The sequence below is a fragment of the Lepus europaeus genome, chromosome 4 (assembly GCF_033115175.1).
Source record: "Lepus europaeus isolate LE1 chromosome 4, mLepTim1.pri, whole genome shotgun sequence".
In the NCBI taxonomy this organism is placed as follows: domain Eukaryota; kingdom Metazoa; phylum Chordata; class Mammalia; order Lagomorpha; family Leporidae; genus Lepus; species Lepus europaeus.
This window is the reverse complement of record NC_084830.1, coordinates 41422445-41440527: the sequence shown is the minus strand read 5'-3', so window position 1 is coordinate 41440527 and position 18083 is coordinate 41422445. Positions and strand designations below refer to the sequence as shown.

General features: G+C 53.9%; 2 protein-coding genes across 5 annotated transcripts in view; one reads left to right on the top strand and one right to left on the bottom strand.

Moving 5' to 3' along the window:
* The window catches only part of GRHL2 (grainyhead like transcription factor 2), a 107092-nt gene extending 103670 nt beyond the window's left edge, over positions 1–3422 (top strand). The window contains exons 14-15 of the mRNA XM_062189484.1: positions 1384–1448; positions 3308–3422. Coding sequence (XP_062045468.1) covers positions 1384–1448; positions 3308–3422 — 180 coding nt within the window. The remainder of the gene's footprint in view (positions 1–1383; positions 1449–3307) is intronic.
* Positions 3423–8748: 5326 nt separating this feature from the next.
* NCALD (neurocalcin delta) overlaps positions 8749–18083 on the bottom strand; it is a 310833-nt gene continuing 301498 nt past the window's right edge. For 3 of the 4 annotated variants that reach the window (XM_062188166.1, XM_062188165.1, XM_062188167.1), the window contains 2 exons: positions 14262–14367; positions 8749–11354 (listed from right to left, as the gene is read on the bottom strand). In XM_062188166.1, the coding sequence (XP_062044150.1) occupies positions 11257–11354; positions 14262–14367 (204 nt within the window). In that variant the 3' untranslated portion in view covers positions 8749–11256. The remainder of the gene's footprint in view (positions 11355–14261; positions 14368–18083) is intronic. The other variant, XR_009865700.1, reaches the window with a different exon arrangement.

Genomic DNA, 18083 nt, shown 5'->3' with positions numbered 1-18083 from the left:
AGTCCAGCTCTCTGCTGTGGCCCAGGAAGGCAGTGGAGGATGGCCCAAGTGCTTGGGCCCTGCACCCGCATGGGAGACCAGGAGAAGCACCTGGCTCCTGGCTTTGGATCAGCGCAGTGCTGGCCGTAGCGGCCATTTGAGGGGTGAACCAATGGAAGGAAGACCTTTCTCTCTAACTCTGTCAAATAAAAAAATTATTCTGCTTTTAGTTGAAAGGCAGAGAGACAGAGGGAGAGATCTTCCATCCACTGGTACACTCTCCAAATGCGCACAGCAGCCAGGGCTGGGCCAGTTCAAAACCAGGAGTGCAGTCCTCCATCTGGGTCTCCCACGGGGTGGCAGGGACTCCAGTATCTGAGCCACAATCTGCTGCCTCCCAGGGTGCACATGAGCTGGATCAAAAGCAAAGTTAATGGGAACCAAAATCAGGCCCTCGTGGGTCATCCTGAGCATTAACTTAACCATTGTGCCCATCACACACCTCTAAATGTTTTCCTATGTACATGTATATATATACACACACACATAAAATTGTATTACGTATACTGTTCTGCAACTTGGTTTTCCCTCCCCCCCCCCAGCAGTTTGAGAAATCATTTAAAATATGAATTCATATGTGTTTCCCACATTTCTTTGGATGATTGCAGTTTCTAACTGTGAAAATAACAAAATGTGTTTAAAGAGTGTTTGTCATGTGGGAATTTGAGTATAAACATAGAGCGGATTACTGGATACGGCTCGTGCGTGTCAAAAGCGATGTGCGTTTGTTTCTGCCGCATGCTTTCCTAAAAGGCTGAGCTTGGGACCCTCCCATCCATGGAGAATGACAGTTGTTGTTTCTCATGCCGACACTATGCTCTCATATTTAAGCTGATAAAAGTGATCACCTACTATTGCTTTTGAGATTCCAAAACTATGAGCTAGTGTCTTTTTTTTTTTAAGATTTATTTATTTGAAAGTCAGAGTTACACAGAGAGAGGGGCGTGGTCTTCCATCCACTAGTTCATTCCCCAGTTGGCCGCAATGGCTGTGCTGATCTGAACCCAGGAGCTTCTTCCGGGTCTCCCACATGGGTGCAGGGGCCCAAGGACTTGGCCCATCTTCCACTGCTTTGCCAGGCCATAGCAGAGCGCTGGATCGGAAGTGGTGGGGCTATCTGTGAATCCAACATCGTGGTGAGGGTCCGTTGTTTTCCTGATCTGAAATGACACTTTTATCATACACTGGGAGAGCTTCAGAAATGAGCATTTTGTGAGCTTAACTCATGAGTGAAGAGGACTCTGGGTGTGGGAAAGCAGCCAAGAGAGTGAAACTGGACCTCTGCTCTGTGCCTCCATCGTTCCCCTTCCACGCTCATCTGCCCTTTTGTTCTTGGTGTTGCAGATATCTGAGAAGTATGGGCTGCCTGTGGAGAAGATAGCAAAGCTTTACAAGAAAAGCAAAAAAGGGTAAGAACGAAATTGAACTGAACTTGACTTCCAAACTACTTGATGCCTTAAAAACAAACAAAAAAGAGTGCCTGTCCTGTTAGTCCCATTGTCCACCTTCCATTAGCAATTGTGTGTCATTCTTCCCAAGGGGCGCAGAGCACTTGCAGGTGTAGGGCACTCTGAAGAGCTCTGAGGAGAGCAGGGAGACAGAGCACAGTGTGCATCGTTGTGATGTCAGCCGAGATGCCCCAACTCCAGTGACAGGAGTAGCAACTGGACTTCAGGGGCTGCAGGTGGTGAGGACAGGAAAGGCATCCCCCAGAGTGCAGGAAATCAAATGGGGGGCTCTTGGAGTCTGTTTCAGGGTGGCCAAGCAGGAACAAAAATGACTCAGGATTGAGGGAATTCTATTAACAAAGTGTTCCCAAATGGTCACTGGATCTGCTTGTTCTCATTGTTAAGAACAATCGCACGTATTTCCTGGGTGTTCAGTAACTTCCGGAGACCCTGCTAAGTATTTGCATTTCTCTATTTACTCCTCACTGCTCTGAGTAGTGAGGATTATTATTACCTCTGCCGATGAAGAGGAGCTAAGCTGGAGGGAGCTCCTGCTCCTTCCCCAAGGTCTCCTATTAAATACTTGAATCCAGCTCTGTGGCCTCAATGCGCAGCTCTCGCATTCTGCCCCCTCCGGGGTGATAGTAATGTGTGTATCACTCCCCGCAGCAGTCTAGAAGGTTAGTATCATCATTGCTGTTCTGCGGATGGGAAAAGTGTGCTCCACGAGGCCACATCATTCCTCTCCTTGGAGCCGTCCTGGGGATACAGTTGCAAAAGCAGTGGCCCCAGGAGCTGGGCTTCACTGACTGGTAACAAAAGCAGACAGTGGGTCTTTAACCTTCTCTGGACCTCGTTCGTAAAGGCAGTCCATGATGTGGGCTGCGTAGGCTCTCTGAGGGACGAGGCCTCTTGACCGGGAATCAAACGGGAAGCCCTTCCCACACGATCCTTGGTTGGAAAGCCCATGAAGACGCGTGCTCCAGTTCTTTCCCAGGTCTGTGCAGGAGGCTGGGTATAGTCTTTGCTGGGGCGAGTGGAGTGGTATCTCCAGGCCTTCCTGCCAAGCAGAACTCCTCAGCGTAGATCAGATGTTCATGGTGACGAGGGGAACATTTCACTGTCATCCAACGCTGAATGGCTGAACAACGTGCCTGGGGACACAGTGACCAGACACAGAGTGCTTCATTCTCAAGCTTAGATCTGCCCTCATAGACTGAGGATGGCTGAAAGATGCTCAGGTCGCTTTCTTGAGACTAAAGCCATCAGGAAGAATAGCCAAGGAGCAGGGCCTGTGGGGGGCAATCCGAGCTTCAGCTATGGGCAGAGCTGGTTCACAGCCTCACTCAGTCACGCCCTAGCTCAGTGAATGTGGGCACGTGATCTGAGCCGAGCAGTCACTTGCAAATCGGCAATGGCGACACCAGCCTGCAAGGGTGCTGTGAGGGTAGACGGGAGGATCCGTCAATTCGGAACCAAGAGGAGCTGCAGGTGTCACCTGTTTCCCTCTTCCATGTCGGTGGCGGGGGGGGGGGGGGGGGGGGGGGGTGTGTGTGGCTGGCCGGAGTGAGGGGTCCTTGCTCGTTAGGTCCCAGGCTCTGTTAGCTTTTCCTCCAGTTAGGAATCCATACCGAGGGCTGGCTTGGGCCATCTCTCAAGCACGAGGTGGGTCTCAGAAATGGAAACTTGGCTGTCCTGAAGCTACTTCTTGGGGAAAATTGAACGAGCATGGTTTGCTGCCCGTGTCCTCTCTCTCCTCCACCCCAGGGAGCGCAATGTTCATGCCATCTTTCCTGTCTCCTCCCCTTACCCCATGGCAGCATCCTGGTGAACATGGATGACAACATCATCGAACACTACTCGAACGAGGACACCTTCATCCTCAACATGGAGAGCATGGTGGAAGGCTTCAAGGTCACGCTCATGGAAATCTGAGGCCTGCACTTGGCCTCTCTCCCTGGGACAGATGGGCCCTGCCCCGGGGCCTGGAGACTGACCTCACCCATCTCACAACTGCTGTTACAAGACCACACTGGGCCACGGGACCAGGCACAAGACCATCAGCAGCCCCCTGGACCTGAAGCCTGAGCCCCTTGGGAAGGTACAGTGGGCCTGTTGGATCCTTATTTATTGCCCACTTTAGCCCAGAGTCCAGGCTCTCCAGGACTCTGCAGGCCTTGACAGGCTCCAGGTGAGACCACCAGGGTCCCCCCTTCAAGGGAAACACAGCCCAGCCACATGTCCCAAAGAGCCTGATAAACGCTCGTCCCTTCCTTCCCATAGCTCCCAAGACCTGGACAACACCTCCTTGGTGCAGGAGGCACAGGTGTGGGGGAAGAGGTGGGTGTCCCTTTCCTGATCAGAGCCTGCAGGCAGCTCTGGTAAGGTCCTGTGGGGACACAGCTCCCCTGGGCCTGGTGCAGGAAGACATTGAGCTACTGTGTAAGTAGCAAGGACCAGCAACGCATGCCTGACGGTCGTGTACATAGTGTTCATAATATTGCAATAATATATTTTCCCCATGGTACGTGGGTGTGTTTACTGCCCCTGGCCTGGGGAGGCACAGGCTGGAGACTCTGCTTTCTGCCTCTGTGCCTGTTCAGAACACCTGCTAGGCTGGGGCGAGTGGCCTGGGCCGGTGGCAGGTGCCAAGATGGACTCTTCCCTCCCTGAGGCCACAGCATTCATCTCATCACCTTCGCTCTGGACTCCTCCTGCAGCTGGCTCTGGACAAAGGGGAACGGTCCGAGGCCCGGGGCACTGCCTGAGCTTTCTGGAACAACTGTGCCTGCAGCAGGCACCCCTGGCCTGCACGAAGCTCCTGGCCACTGCTTCGCGCCTCAGTTTACAAGCACGTCATTCATCTCAAGGGGCCACTTCAGAAGCCCCGCTGCAGTCCGAAGGCCTGGCCATGGCTTCCTCTGGGGCCTCGAGGCCAGACAGGAAGACATTCACTGCGGTGGGTGCCAGGGGTGGAAGGAGCCGGGGAAGAAGTCCTAGGGCGCCTTGCTCTTCCAAAGCCAGCCTTGGGAGGCAGACGGGAGAGAGAAGGCCTTGTCCTGCCGCTCCTGGCTCTGGAAGAAGTGGAGGAGTCAAGACACCTCCGCTCATAGCCACTGGAACAGTGACCTGCTGGGGGCCGCTATTCTCTGCGCGGGGACAGGGAGCTGAAGCACTAGTCTGCAGTAGCCAGACGCCGCCCATACCCAGGGCCCAGAGCTGGGGCAGGGTCGGCAGAAAGGGCCGGATTGTAAAGCACTTTGATGTCTTACCTGGAGCTCCCTCCCCCAGGACTCCCTGCCTCTGAGGCCAGGGGCAGGGCGGAGGGGCTGCTCCTAGCCCAGCTGGTGCCCCCTGAGGCTGAGAGGCCACTGGACGGATGGAGAGCAGGTGCTGTGACCAAGGAGGTGGGGAGAGGCACGCTTCTGTGTGTCCTCTGGCTGTGAGCCCTTCCTGCGGTGCCAAAGGCTGGCCCCCTGGACTCGGCTCTGCTCTCGTCCCCCACTCCAATTGCCATGCCCTGGGCCAGCAGTTTGGGAGTCATCCTGGGTCCTAATGCAGCTCTGACACACACAATGTTGGAAATGTGATGTCCTGTGCACCTTGGCTTAGCAGTGGTTTCCAACACGATGGGCAGGTGTGACAGCTGGGGCATGGGCTGCCAGGAGAGGGAAGAGACAAGCTCGGGGGCAGCCTCATGCAGACAGCCTCCCCTTCTCTCTGCAACCCTCGCTGGTCTCGTAGAAAATGAATCAGAGATGCTTTTGCATTGGTCCTAGGTCCCCGAGCGATCATTGTGGTGACCTTTGTCAGAACAAAGGATGTGAGGCCAGTGCCACAAGGGGGTGGTGTCGAGTGTCCCGGCTGATCCGTCCCTTCTGCGGTCCCAGAGCTCCTAGAGCTGGCATTGGCGTGCCCTTCAGTGTGTTAGCAGAGTTTTGACGCAAACTTTCCGCAGCCAAACACTCCAGAAAGATAGGAAACTTTGCCTCTTTTCTTTGCGTCCTTCCATCATATTCAAATAAAGAAGACTGGAAACATAGTCCACGCATCCTGGGGGCACAGGAAGTGTTTTTGTATATCCCCACATTGCCATCATTGGGATCAACAGGCAAATGAAATCCACCGTCACTCTGGACTCGGTTCCTGGAAGACTAGGGTGCATCTCCACCCAGAGAGTTTGGAAGCATGAAACAAACCCGGCGTCTGTTTTCCTTATTTAAAAATCACGAAAATGCAACAGAAATAGAGGGCTTGTGCCAAATTCTACAAACGGATCTTTCTTAAATGCAAGCAAGGGAGATGGATATTCGTACAATTTGCTGTCACGCTAAAAGAGTTAAAAAAAGGCAAATGTAACTTAATAGTTTTGTAAATGGGAGAGGGGGAATATAAATACAGGTATTTTATTTTTTGTACATTTTTAAGAAGAAAAAATAAATATTCCTAAGATAAGAGAAAATGACAGTGCCTGCCCTTTCTTGGGAGTGGGTGTTAGGACTCGTTGCTCAGTTGGAAAGAAAGTCTCATGGGATCAGGGAAAATCCTAGGAGGCTCCTCACTCACCTTGCAAGTCCTGGGCATCGGCACGGCAGTGCGACCTCTGAATGACGCTTGTTGCTCTGCATCCCAACATTAAATGAGAAGAGGGCCAAAGACACGGAGAGGCCTCCAGTGTGGCCACAACGGGCTCCCCAGGCTTGTTCCTGGCTAATCTCTCCCAGCACGAAGTAGGTTCTGGCCATTGACTTCCACTGAGCCTTCACCAAAACTTGCTTCTTCCTTAGTCCCTCTGTGCCCTCTTCTCATCAATGTGCAAGCCACACGGCTGAAACATCAATGGCTCAATACACCATCCCAGGAGGTACTGGGGTTTCCTCGGTGACTGCCATGCTTCAGAGCCACCCACGCTTTCATCAGCACCCACAATTCTCTCCCAAGAGCCCCCCTGTTCCAAACGTTGGTCTATCTACATTCTCCCACATCTTTCCTTCTATTCAAGTTCGCAACCTGCAAATCCTGGCTGGAATTTTGCCTTCAAGAAGCCTTCCTTGACTGGCACAAACCCAGCGGCATCTCCAGAGGCCTCTATGCCTGCACCAGGAGCAAAGAAGGGGAAGGCTGGGGTGTGCTTGTTGAGTCCACTGGAGACACACCTGGGGCTAGAAATGGGCCGTCTGCCTTGTTACAGGCTCAATAGGAGGGCTCGTTGCTCCACACAAGCACCCAGGTAGGTTGTGCTGGGGATGTAGGGGTATTGCCACACCTGCCCTGCAGCCACAGCCTCCCCACCTTATAGGTTACCCATCTCCAGCTCCCTGGACTGGGACTGTGGCTAGGCAGGGATGACCCACTGTCATTACCATAAGGTGCAGTAGCAGCTCTTGCCTTGCACTGGCCATGCTAAGCCAGTCAAGCCACTATGCACCATGCTAGAGACAGAAGCAAGGTAGACACAGTGTGCCATCACAAGGCAATGTGACAGTGACCTGCTGTCATAGCACAGCCATAAAAGTTGGCCCTGAGAGAGTCAGGGCTCTGCCCACTCCTGCTCCTAAGGCATGCAAATCCCTCTTACCCCGAGACACTCACAGCTTGATGAAGGGCCGCAGTCACGGATCTCAAAGCTTGCTTCGGGAAAGGGGCTGACTCAAGTGTCTGAGCTCTGTACCAGCTGAGGCCAAAGGAAGTGGGAAAGGGGACAGCCACCACCCCCCAAGATGCAGTAAGGTACTCAGGAGTGTTCCTGAGGGGAAGTCACATGGAGGGTACGCAGGAAAAGAGGAGCAGAGGGCAGGAGGGACGACTGGGTGGGAGAAAACTCACTGCAGCGTGGGTCCGAGGATGTCTGAGCCAGGCCAACGGGGTGTCCCCAGGCAGGTCACCTGTGGAGGAGTCCCAGGGCCAGACCCCGCCCACATGCCTTCACTGACTTGCAGCAGCATGGGGAGGGCGTGGCCGCAGCAGGCTGTCTGCCAGCTCTGCTCCCAGGTGCAGGTTCTCCCAAGGGAAGAGCAGGGTGGGGCCAATCCCTTCTAATACCCCAACAGTGTCATGCAGGCTCACCTGGACACTCCCGACTGAGTGTTCCAGCCTCTGATGTGCCACAGCTTTTGTCCCCTTGGGTCCCTCATCCCTACCCTTCTCTGAACTCCTCTAAGTGGGTGCATGGGGTAGGTTAGAAGACTCAGGATTCAAGGAGAGACAGAGGGGACTCCTGATCAGCTGGAGCAGCAAAAAGGAGAGGAAGAGGTGGTGAAAAGGCAAACACCTTCCATCACGCGAGTCTCAGGGAGACACATTTCCTATCAGCCAGCCTCGTAGCTAGTGTGTAACACGTTTCTAAGATGCTGGATGGAAGTTACCAGCTCGCTTTCCTGCTGCTTTGCCAACAGCGCCTGCCTCCTCCCTACCCACACACCCTTCCAAGCCCTGGCTATGCTTGGTATCATGTTGGGTGGCCACTGAACACTCCACGTGGGTAGTTACACTTTGGGGTTCCTGTGCTCTCCTCTCCTGCGTCACTGACAACACTTGGAGTCCTGCTCAGCTGGGCAGGGCATGGAATAATGACCTCCATATAGAGCCTTGGGTTTATCAGTTCACTGGAAGTTGCCAGGGTGCAGCGGCACAGGCTCCTAATCAGATCTGAGGCTCCCAGCCACCTTCTCACCATCACCACTATCACTGATTGGTATTATCCGTGCTCAGTTCTCATGGGGATCAGAACCACTGCCAGACACGGAGACCGACTGCAGGTAGTACGAAGAGATTCCTCTGCAGGCCAACTCCACTCCCTCCCACGCGAGGTCTGGTTGGCCAGAGAAGCAGCACCGTACCTGGTGCTCAGGTTGCAAACTTAGTGGCCCTTCCTCCTTCATACCTAGATGAAGGGTGCCTTGGGTCTGTGGCCTGGCCCACGCACCCACTCACACAGCTGGGTTCCTAGGACAGAAAGCATACCCAGGAGGGAGGAGCCTCAGGAGGGCCCAGATTCCTCCGAGGTGGGAGGGTCAGCGTGGAAATCTCACATTCCAGACAGTCATATAAAACAGCGAACACGCTTTCCTGCCAGCCAAGAGCTATGCGAAGTCACCCGTCAGAAGGGGGCTGCTCTGTGTGATGCGACTTAATGTGGCATTCAAGGCATATGTGCGAAGTCCCCTGGGGGAGACTGATGTGATGGGGCAGCACCCTCCACACCCCCACTCCACTCTGCACGAGCTACAAACCACTCAAGCACACTGTAGCATCCTTCAGGGCCTAAGTCATTTTATTTCCAGTCCCTTGGGCATCACAGGCTGGCTTTATTTGGGACAAAACACACCCCAGTTTCACAGGTCCCCAACACAGCAATGACCATGAGCAGCCCAGCACAGGAGTGACAGAAACCATCAGGCACCCGGCCTTCTGCGTGCTGTGCAATCAGTCCCTGGGCCAGACTCGGGTGCATCGGAGTGGACATACCAAGGTCTTCCTGGGAAGCCAGAAACACAGAAGAGCAACCGTCGGGGGAAACACAGATGGAGTCAGTGGAGGGCCGGCTTCAGGGTGGTTTCTCAATCTTCAGGGAGCATCGGTGGTCATTAGCCGGGCGTCTGTTTTCTCTCCTAAACAACTAGGGACCTTTGTTGCTCCAGGTTCTAAGGAACAGGGTGGGTCTGGCCCAATAAGAAGTCACGGCCAAAGAACGCTAGTCCATCCCAGGCATCAGAAGAGGGCACAAAGCAGGGATTAGGTCATCAGCCAGTGCAGGAGACAGCAGGGTGCATCTCCTGAACACAATGGACAGCGAGTGCTGGGCCACCTCACCCACCTGCTGCTCCACACCTCCCCGGGGGTTAATCCCCTCGTTTTCTAAACACTACCTGGCCCATGGAGGAGTCTGGGACGTCTTGATTGAGAACAACTATGAGGAACTGGCTCTCACAAAGACTGGGGTGGTTTCACTGAGCCCGGGTCTCAGAGTTTCGCTCTACAAAGCTGCTTCCCACACACTTGCCTTTTTGTGACCACTTAGAACGAACTCAGGTCATGCACAGGAACCGGATGGGAGAAGGGGCTCAGTGACATTTTCCTCATGGCCGTGAGGTTCTTCTGCCCACGGTTCCTGTTCCACAGGCGGTGACGGGGGCAGCACACAGGCCCCTTAGGGCCTGCGCTGCCTCCTCCCCAGGTAGCTTCCCCACCTTTCTCCCTGAGGGCCTGTGGGTCGTGCACCTCCGGTGTGGGACCAACAGCGTTGACTCTCAGCTTTCGATTCAAATGTTCATGTCCGAGGTCGCCAGCTCAGACAGCAGCTCAGATATGTGCTGTCCCCTCTAGAAACAGCAAACTGGATTCAAAGAACACATCGAGGGAAAGAAAAAACAACTGCTGGACTCTCCCACAGTGGGCCCTGGAGGCACGATGCACCTGCCGGGGCCGTCCATGTAAGGAATTAGATGACTGCCCGAACTTGGACTCTTTAAAGGGTGCTGGGGGTGTGGAAACACGAACATCCTAGAGATGGCTCTTTAACCATGTACACACACGGATTAAATCATTGGAAAGTTTGGAGAATTTAGGCTTTCTTTTTTTTCTTTTTCTTTTTTGAGTCTGCAGAACTGATCTTCTCAAAAAAGCTTCCCCTCCATCTAACGCTGCTGTGACCTGCTGGGCTGGGAGCCAAGCAGCAGCCCCGTTCCTCTCACAAATGTTCAGCTCTTCCGGGGCTCTGGTCAACCTTCCTTGCACCTGTGCCGCGACTCTGGAAAAGCATCCTAATGAGAGCTGAGTCTTCACCGGGGCTACTCCGTGCTTTTATGGAATCTATAAAATATACTTGTCAATTGGTACGTTTGTGCAAAGACAGATACGACTTTAAAACAAGACAGACATTCATTCTAGTTGGCTTACTTCACGATAAGCTACTGCATACAGTCTTCTGGAATAAGATTGTATTAGTGCTCACTATACATGCATGTCATTTAAACAAGGCAAAACACTTAATTTGGTCTGCAATACCCGATATTGTATATACAGCAGTCCTCGCCTTCTTTCCATCACAATAGTCAACAAGAGGGTCTGGTTTTGGAATATGTCACCATTTGTGTTTAATTTCCAAAGAAATCGTATTAGCTCAACTAGTGTAAACCTGTGAAAAAAACAGCTGAGCCATCTTTTCCCTCTCCTCTATAATTCACCTTGAAATGTTCACAGCTTAGAAACTACAGCTTGCTGGGGCGGAGGGCGGAGCAGGGTGCTCCATGGGGGATATCCCGGCTCCGCTTAACAGCCTCGCCGCCAAAGGGAACTTGTTCTTGCGGTATCCTACCTCTGGTGCCACCCATCGCTCCTCCGGGCCTGCGCTGCCGGAGACAGATGGGGAATGGGAGTGGTCTTTCCAACAAAAGCCCTTCTAAGCTTGCGGTGGGATTACTGCGCGGGATGAGCTTCCCTTCTCTGATCCCCGGAGTCTTAGGTTTAAGAACAGAGACATTAGAATCAAAAGAGAAAAACCCGATAATGATTAAAAATTGTCAAACAACAAACACCACGAAGTCTGTCCATGCTTGCCAACAAGCGCACGGGGGGACTCTGGGCATTCCCACGAAGCGTCCACGACAAAAGAAGCTGAAGGCGTCACGGAGGAAGGTGCATCTGACCGCACAGGGGACAGCATCACCATCAACATCGTTTGGCAAAAAAAAACAAAAAACAAAAAACAAAAAAAAGTTAAAAAGAACTGAAAGGGCACGCGAGCGGCTCTCCGGTTCACGGTGGGCGCTCAGAACTGGCCAGCGCTGCTTGGGTCGCACTGCAGCAGGCGCACAATGGACGGGTCGCTTTTGGCTCCACGGATGAATTCCTCCAGGGAGAGTTTTCCTGGGAAGGAACAAGACAGGTGAGTGGCCGCTGGAGCGACCTGTGGCCTGCATGCCCTTCCCAGCACTGGGTGGTTGGTCGCACTCACCTGTCCCCAGGAAGAGCCTGGGGGCTGCCTTCCCTCTGTAGGACGCGTAAGGGTAGGCTCTGTTGCCCGGTCACCAGGGCACCACCAGCACCTCCCACCGTGCACACATCCACCCGGCATGGCATCCTGCGTGCCCACTGAGGGCCAGCTCTGGGCAGATCCTGGGGTTGACCTTGCCTCGGCCCCTGCTTCGGGGACTCTCCCAACTTCAGCCATGCCAGGGGAGCCCACTCGGTGCAATGGCAGAGCTGGGCTCTCGAAGCACCAAGGCCACTGCCACCGCCTGGCGGGGGCCCTGTGGTTCTTGCAGGCCACTGAGGGATACCAGATTTGCTGCAGGATCCCTCCCCTCGGACCTGGGCAGAGAGGCTCCCACGGACCTCCGGGGAGAGAGCCCTGGGGTGAAAACTTTCATCACCTCTGGTCACCATCCATCCTTCCTGCCCTGATGATGGGGAGGGAGTGGAGGCAGCCCGGGGTCCCCGCTGAAGGCCCTCCCAGACCCTCAGTCACTACTGCTGCAGAGAAGTGCACAGGGTAAAAGTGGGGAGGGCTGTCTCCACCTCCCCCACCCCTGCCTTCCAGAAGCAAGGGCTTCCTCCTGCCTGGGAGGAGAGGGACTCACTTGATTGGTAAACCGGGGGAGACGCGCTGGGCATGTTCGCTCCGCTTGGCTTTCCTCCTTTCTCTTGGACAGAGCTGCCTTCCAGAACACTTAACCCTGTTTGCTCTCCATGGACAGGCACCAGGCCTGCTCTGCTCCAAATGGCCTCTGGATTTTGTGAGCACCCCCTTGCATTTCCATACCAAGCTACTTCCTGCAATGTAGCTCCCACTCTGATGGCCTCAATTATTGCTTTTATCTCTCACCTTGTTCCAAACCCAGGGATGTAGGGGTGGGGGCGCTACTTCCTGGAGATCCAGGACCCAACACAATTCCCTCCCCTGCAGAACCTAGCTCATGTCTACCAAACCCACTTTATCTACAAGAGGGGGAAGGTGTTTACCAATTTATTTTTAATGTGTAGACCTGCTCCCCCCAGAAGCCTGACATCCTGGCCACGTTTTACGAACTGTAACCCCATCCACTTGGTAGTTAACAGGACGCCGACCTCGGCACTCACGGGTTGGCATAGGAAAAAGGAGCCGGGAGTGGACCCTTGGGACAGGGTGCCCCCTCTTGGAGACAGGCTCTGGGGACTGCAAGCTAGCAGCAGCAGGAAGGCGCTGTGCTCAGCGCAGACACCTGCCCTCTTGGGTTAACTCTGTATCTGAGTGGGCTCCTGGCCTGCTTGCCTGCGGGTCCAGGCTTCTCTCTTCAACTCAGGGGCCCAGGGCTGGATGCAAAGAGCTTCAGGCAAGAGGAATTTTATGGCAGGAGAGCCAGTGAGGACTGCTTTGCTCCAAGCAGAGAAGGGGGCAGAGGGCCTTGGCTGTGGGGCTGGGAAGCTTAAGCGCCGAGCCGAAGCAGCAGGTGCCTTGGCTCGGAGTCCCTCTTCTCCTTCCTGCTCCTGCTCGCCATCCCATTGTGTCTTGTTTTGCAAACCTGAGGCTTTCCCTAGGGAAGGCACAGGACACTGGGCAGTGGGCAGCAGTGGCCTGGGGCTGCTAACCCAGTCAGGACCTTGCAGCATAGTTGTAATGGAGAGACCCTAATTTGTTGCCTGTGACCAACGTGTAGTTAGGTCTCTGTCCCAGGCGTTTTGATTGTCTCTTGTCCTATCCTAAAGCGGTGGTTGGGCCTAGGGCTGAGCACAACAAGCCCATTGTGCTCCCAGGAGCACCAGCAACATATGTCATTTAACATTAGCAAGTCCGTTACTATTCAAATAATCCTAGGTTTGCGCTATCGAAAACTACTTGCTGTGCACGAGGGAAAAGAGGGTGCCATGGCAGCTTTCTGGAGGGAACAGAGTGGCCTGCACCGTGCAAATACAGATTCTCAGGCAGCTTATGCCCTGGGGGCAAAGAGTCGGAGAGAAAGACAGGCTTGTTCCGCCACAGAGGTGTTCCACGTGTCAGTGCCAGGTGGGGCACGTCGGCACGTGACTGACAAGATGTGCTGGGTGCTGAGCGGAGCAGGCGAGCTGGCACTGCCAACAAGCACTACAGAGCCTGTTATGGCACAATTTAAACTCAGGTATTGCAAACACAGGACCCCCAGTTCAACTTGAATGTCAGACACACAGCTAATAATATCTTAGTACAAGTATATTGCATGGGGCGTATATATCCTGCAACACTAACTCTTCGTTGATGCAAAATTTAAAGTTAATAGCGCCGCCTTATTCTCTCTGACAACCCGACAGCTGAAGCCCTTCTGTTCCTCTTGGGAAATCCACCCTTCTTTTGGCCTTGGGTTTGAATTGTGGGTGGGAACCTGCTGCCCACAAGACGCCCTCCCCTCCAGACATCCCCAGTAGAAGCCCTCAGGTGGGCTGGAGTGAGAGCCAGAGGAATCTGGGGGGTGCCAAGCCCCTCGCCACTTCCGATTAAGTGGCCTGCCCTGACCTAGGCCTGTCCCAACAACTGGGCTCTGCCAGCAGTGGTTTCTTGGGTCCTCCTAGGCCTGTTCCACAGGCTCATCCCATTTTCTTGGGGGGTAGAAGATGACCTCAAAAGAGAACAGAAGGACCTAGAAGCAAGTCATCCCCCGCACACACCCCCCCCACAAAAGGGATCACCCTCCTCCTTGCCACCCAGCCACTCGCACAATGACCGCGGGCCAGGGCCTGTGGCTGCTATGCTGTCCACAGTGCCGTTTCTCCTCCTGGCGCCGCCCCTGCTCCGGGCAGTGCTGAGTGGCCCCAGCCTCCTACCGTCTCTGTTGGTGTCCATCTGGCGGAAGATCTTCTCCGTCCTTTTCTCCGGGGTTGACTCATCCTCAGGCATCTTCATGACGGACGAAACCATCTTATAGATGGCCTGGGGACAGAAGTGACGCGCGGTCAGACAGAAACACAGTTTGGCACACAAGAGCCCTATTGGGAAAGCTCCCGAATGCCAGGGGGCCTGCAGGGGGCGCTAGTCCCACCCCTGCTGCCTGGTCCGGCCAGGACTCTGGGTTCCTCCAGTGAGGACCTCTGGAAGACAGGGCAGGGAGCCCTGCTGGACCCCTGCTTTGCAAACACTAATGTGTACATAGATTTGGGGCCAAGACTCTGTATTCCTGTTTTTAAAAAATGCACTTACTGGGGCTGGTGCTGTGGCACAGCGGGTTAAAGCCCTGGCCTGGAGTGCCTGCATCCCATATGGGCGCCGGTTCAAGTCTCGGCTGCTCCACTTCCGACCCAGCTCTCTGCTGTGGCCTGGGAAAGCAGTGGAGGATGGCCCAAGTCCTTGGGCCCCTGCACCTATGTGGGAGACCTGGAAGAAGCTCCTGGCTCCTGGCTTCAGATTGGACCAGCTCCGGCCATTGCGGCCATCTGTGGAGTGAACCAGCAGATGGAAGACCTCTCTCTCTGTCTCTACCTCTCTCTGTAACTCTTTCAAATAAATAAATCTTTTTTAAAAAATGCACTTACTTATGTGTTTCATTCCCTGGTTATTCTCCCAAATGCCTGCAACAGTTGGGTCTGGGCCAGGCCAAAGGCAGGAGCTGGGAATTCATTCTGGGTCTCCCATATGGGTGGGAGAGACATGAGTACTTGAGCCATTAGCTGCCTCCCAAGGTTTGCATTAGCAGGAAGCTGGAACTGGGAGCAGAGTCTGGACCGGAACCCAGGTTCTCCAAAGTGGGATGCAGGCACCCTAAGCAGCATCTTAACCACTGTACCAAAAGCCTGTCCTAAGATTGTGAATTTTATTTCTTTCTTCTCTCCTTTTTAAAAAGGATTTATTTATTTATTTATTTAAAGACAGAGAAGATATCTTCCATCTGCTGGTTCACTTCCCAAACAGCTGCCCGGGCCAGGGCTGGGCCAGGCTGGAACTCCTGGGCCAGGAGCCTGGAACTCCATCCGGATCTCCCACATGGGTGCAGGAGCCCATGTACCTGGGCCATTGTCTGCTGCTTTCCCAGGCACATTAGCAGGGAGCTGGGTCAAACACAGCAGCTGGGACTTGAGCTGGTACTCCTATGGGATGCTGGCGTTTTAGGCAGGGCCTTCATCCACTGCGCCACAATGCCAGCCCCAAGATTCTGAATTTCTAACAAGTTGTAGATGACATTTCTTAGGCCATGGAGACAAGTGGATGTCTAGCGTGGTCTCCACCGGTGCCCCACGAGGATGATAAACACCTGACGGTCTGTAGGTATGAGGGCCCATGACCTCCCGGGCAGATGGTCCCAAGCCATCCCTGTGTTCTTTCTCCCTGAAGACAGCAACGGCCCCAGAGGCCTCCTCCAGGCATCCGGGTAAGCCCTGAGAGGGACATAACCTGGCCTCCAAGCTTGGAGTTAAATGTGCAGTCTCCAGCCCAGGAAAAACTGGGGACATCTGTGAAATTGGATAGGCAAAGAGGATTCTGTCCAGAGAGCATGCAAGCAGGGGCAGGTGTCTGGCTTCACAGTGAGGATGGTGGTAAAGATGCCCGTGTCCCGTAATGAGTTCTGAAGTTCAGTGCCCACCTTTGGCACCTGACCCTAGCTTCCTGCTAACGCATACCCTGGGGAGCAACAGTGATCGGGTTCCTGCCGCTCATGTGGGAGACCTGGATCGAGTTCCCGGCCCCTGGATCTGGCTTTACCCCAACAACCGCAGGCATTTGGGGGGTCAATTAGCAGATGGGAGCTCTTGATCTGTCTTCCTCTAAGTAATCAATTCTGTAAGCAGTAGTGAAACTACCTCGCCCCCTCAGTCTCCCATGGTGCTCAAGAGAGGCCCAGAGGCTTTGGTTGTCAAAGGGAGCTCTCCTTCCGGAAGAGCAGGATAAGGGCATTGGGTTTATCCCCAGATCATGACCTTGCTAATCAGATTCACTCTCCTCATTCCTGGGCAAAATGTTTTAGAAATAGTGGATTTTGACGGGAGGTAGGCAGAAAATTCCAGAAGGTTCTGGAATTCTGTATGCAGCAGAGAAACTGGAGAGAGAAGAGCGACGAAGGTGGCTGATGTACCCACTGTCTCTCAGCCAGGTGTTGTTCTAGGAGCTGAGAAGCTGATGTGAGAGGGGCACCCGTGGCCAAATGAGGCGGCTTTCCCCCAGGGGACTGGAGGAGACGGTGTCATTACTCATCGGTGACCTTTCCGGGGGCTGCGCTGCTTCTCCCTGGTGTGCTCTGGCCTCCGTCAGAGCGCTTGTCACTTTCAGGTGCCACCTGCTGCGTGTCCAGGGCTGGCCAAAGCGCCGGGGCGGGGCAGGGGTGGCATCTGCCAGCTCAGATGCTTCACAAAGGTCGCTGTCAAGAATGTAACAACCAGAGCCACACACACACACACACCACCATGGCGTCCTGGGCTAGGGGCTTTGCTTGTACCCTTCTGTTACCTGAACGCCCACCCATCCCCTCTCCCCTCTTCCTTGGAATCCCACCCATGTGTTAAGGCCTGATTGACATTGTCCCCTGCCCAGGAAGCCTCCCACGATGTTCGTCCTCTGGTGCATGAAATCTCCCTTCCTCTGTGCTACAAACGGCTCCATCGCAGCTGCTCCTGGATTTCATTCCACTTACCCCACACGGCAGTGAGCCAGGGTAGTAAATGAGGCTGACAGTCAGGGCCGCCTCTTCATCAGACCCACGGCAGCGCCTGACGCTGCGTCGTGCAGTCAGCTGCCATAAGGTTACAGAATTTGTACATAAATAACGATCCCCACCCAAACCACCACCGGAGGTGTTTTCTCTCTCACCTTTCTGCTCTGCTTCTCTTTATAAAGTCCCCCCTTTATCTTTTTCTTGTCTATATTCCTTTTCCCTTTCTTCTCCCTCTCTTCACATAATTAAACATAGTCACACGAACCCCCTTAAAGAGTTGAATTTGTCTAAAGCTATAGGCTCTCGCCCTGGAAAACGGGCACACATACCCACGGATACGCACCATGCGGGCCGTTTTTGTGGCTCCAGGTTATAAAATTCCCTGCTGCTAGCTTACTCCCTGCCCTGTTCTCCTTCATCCGTTCATTCATCCACAAAACATTTATTGAGCAACTACTTTGTATCAGGTATTCTGATTGATCCGACTTTTCCCCTTGTGGAGTTCACCGCTAAATAAGGCAGAAATCCTTAACATCAGAGAGTGAATGGAAGAGCCTGTAGAGAAAAGTGCTACGAAGCAGGGGCCACAGACTTGTGAGATGATGGAGCGGGGAACAGGAGGGCAGGCTTCCGTGGGGGCTGATGATGGAGCAAAGCTGTGAAGAAGGCCCAGGGCTTAACGAGAAAGGGCAGGGGGACAGCCTGAGAGCAGCGGGGTGGGAGGGTTGGCATGGGGCACGGCCCTGAGTTGTAAGCGGGAAGGGACAGCCACTGCAGCCTCCAGGGTGGCGAAGGCGACTCTAGTGCTCCAGTGAGCAATCAAAGGATGACAGTGACGTTAGAGTTGACTTTTCTACTTACACCCATCAATTCTATTACTGTCAATTTTCATGCTAGCTGACAGTGATACACCTGTCAACAGGATTGGAAGACCCTGCCACCTGACATCCCACCAATCTTGCAGCAAAAGGTTGGGTGCCATGTTGGCTGTCCAGAACACCCATTT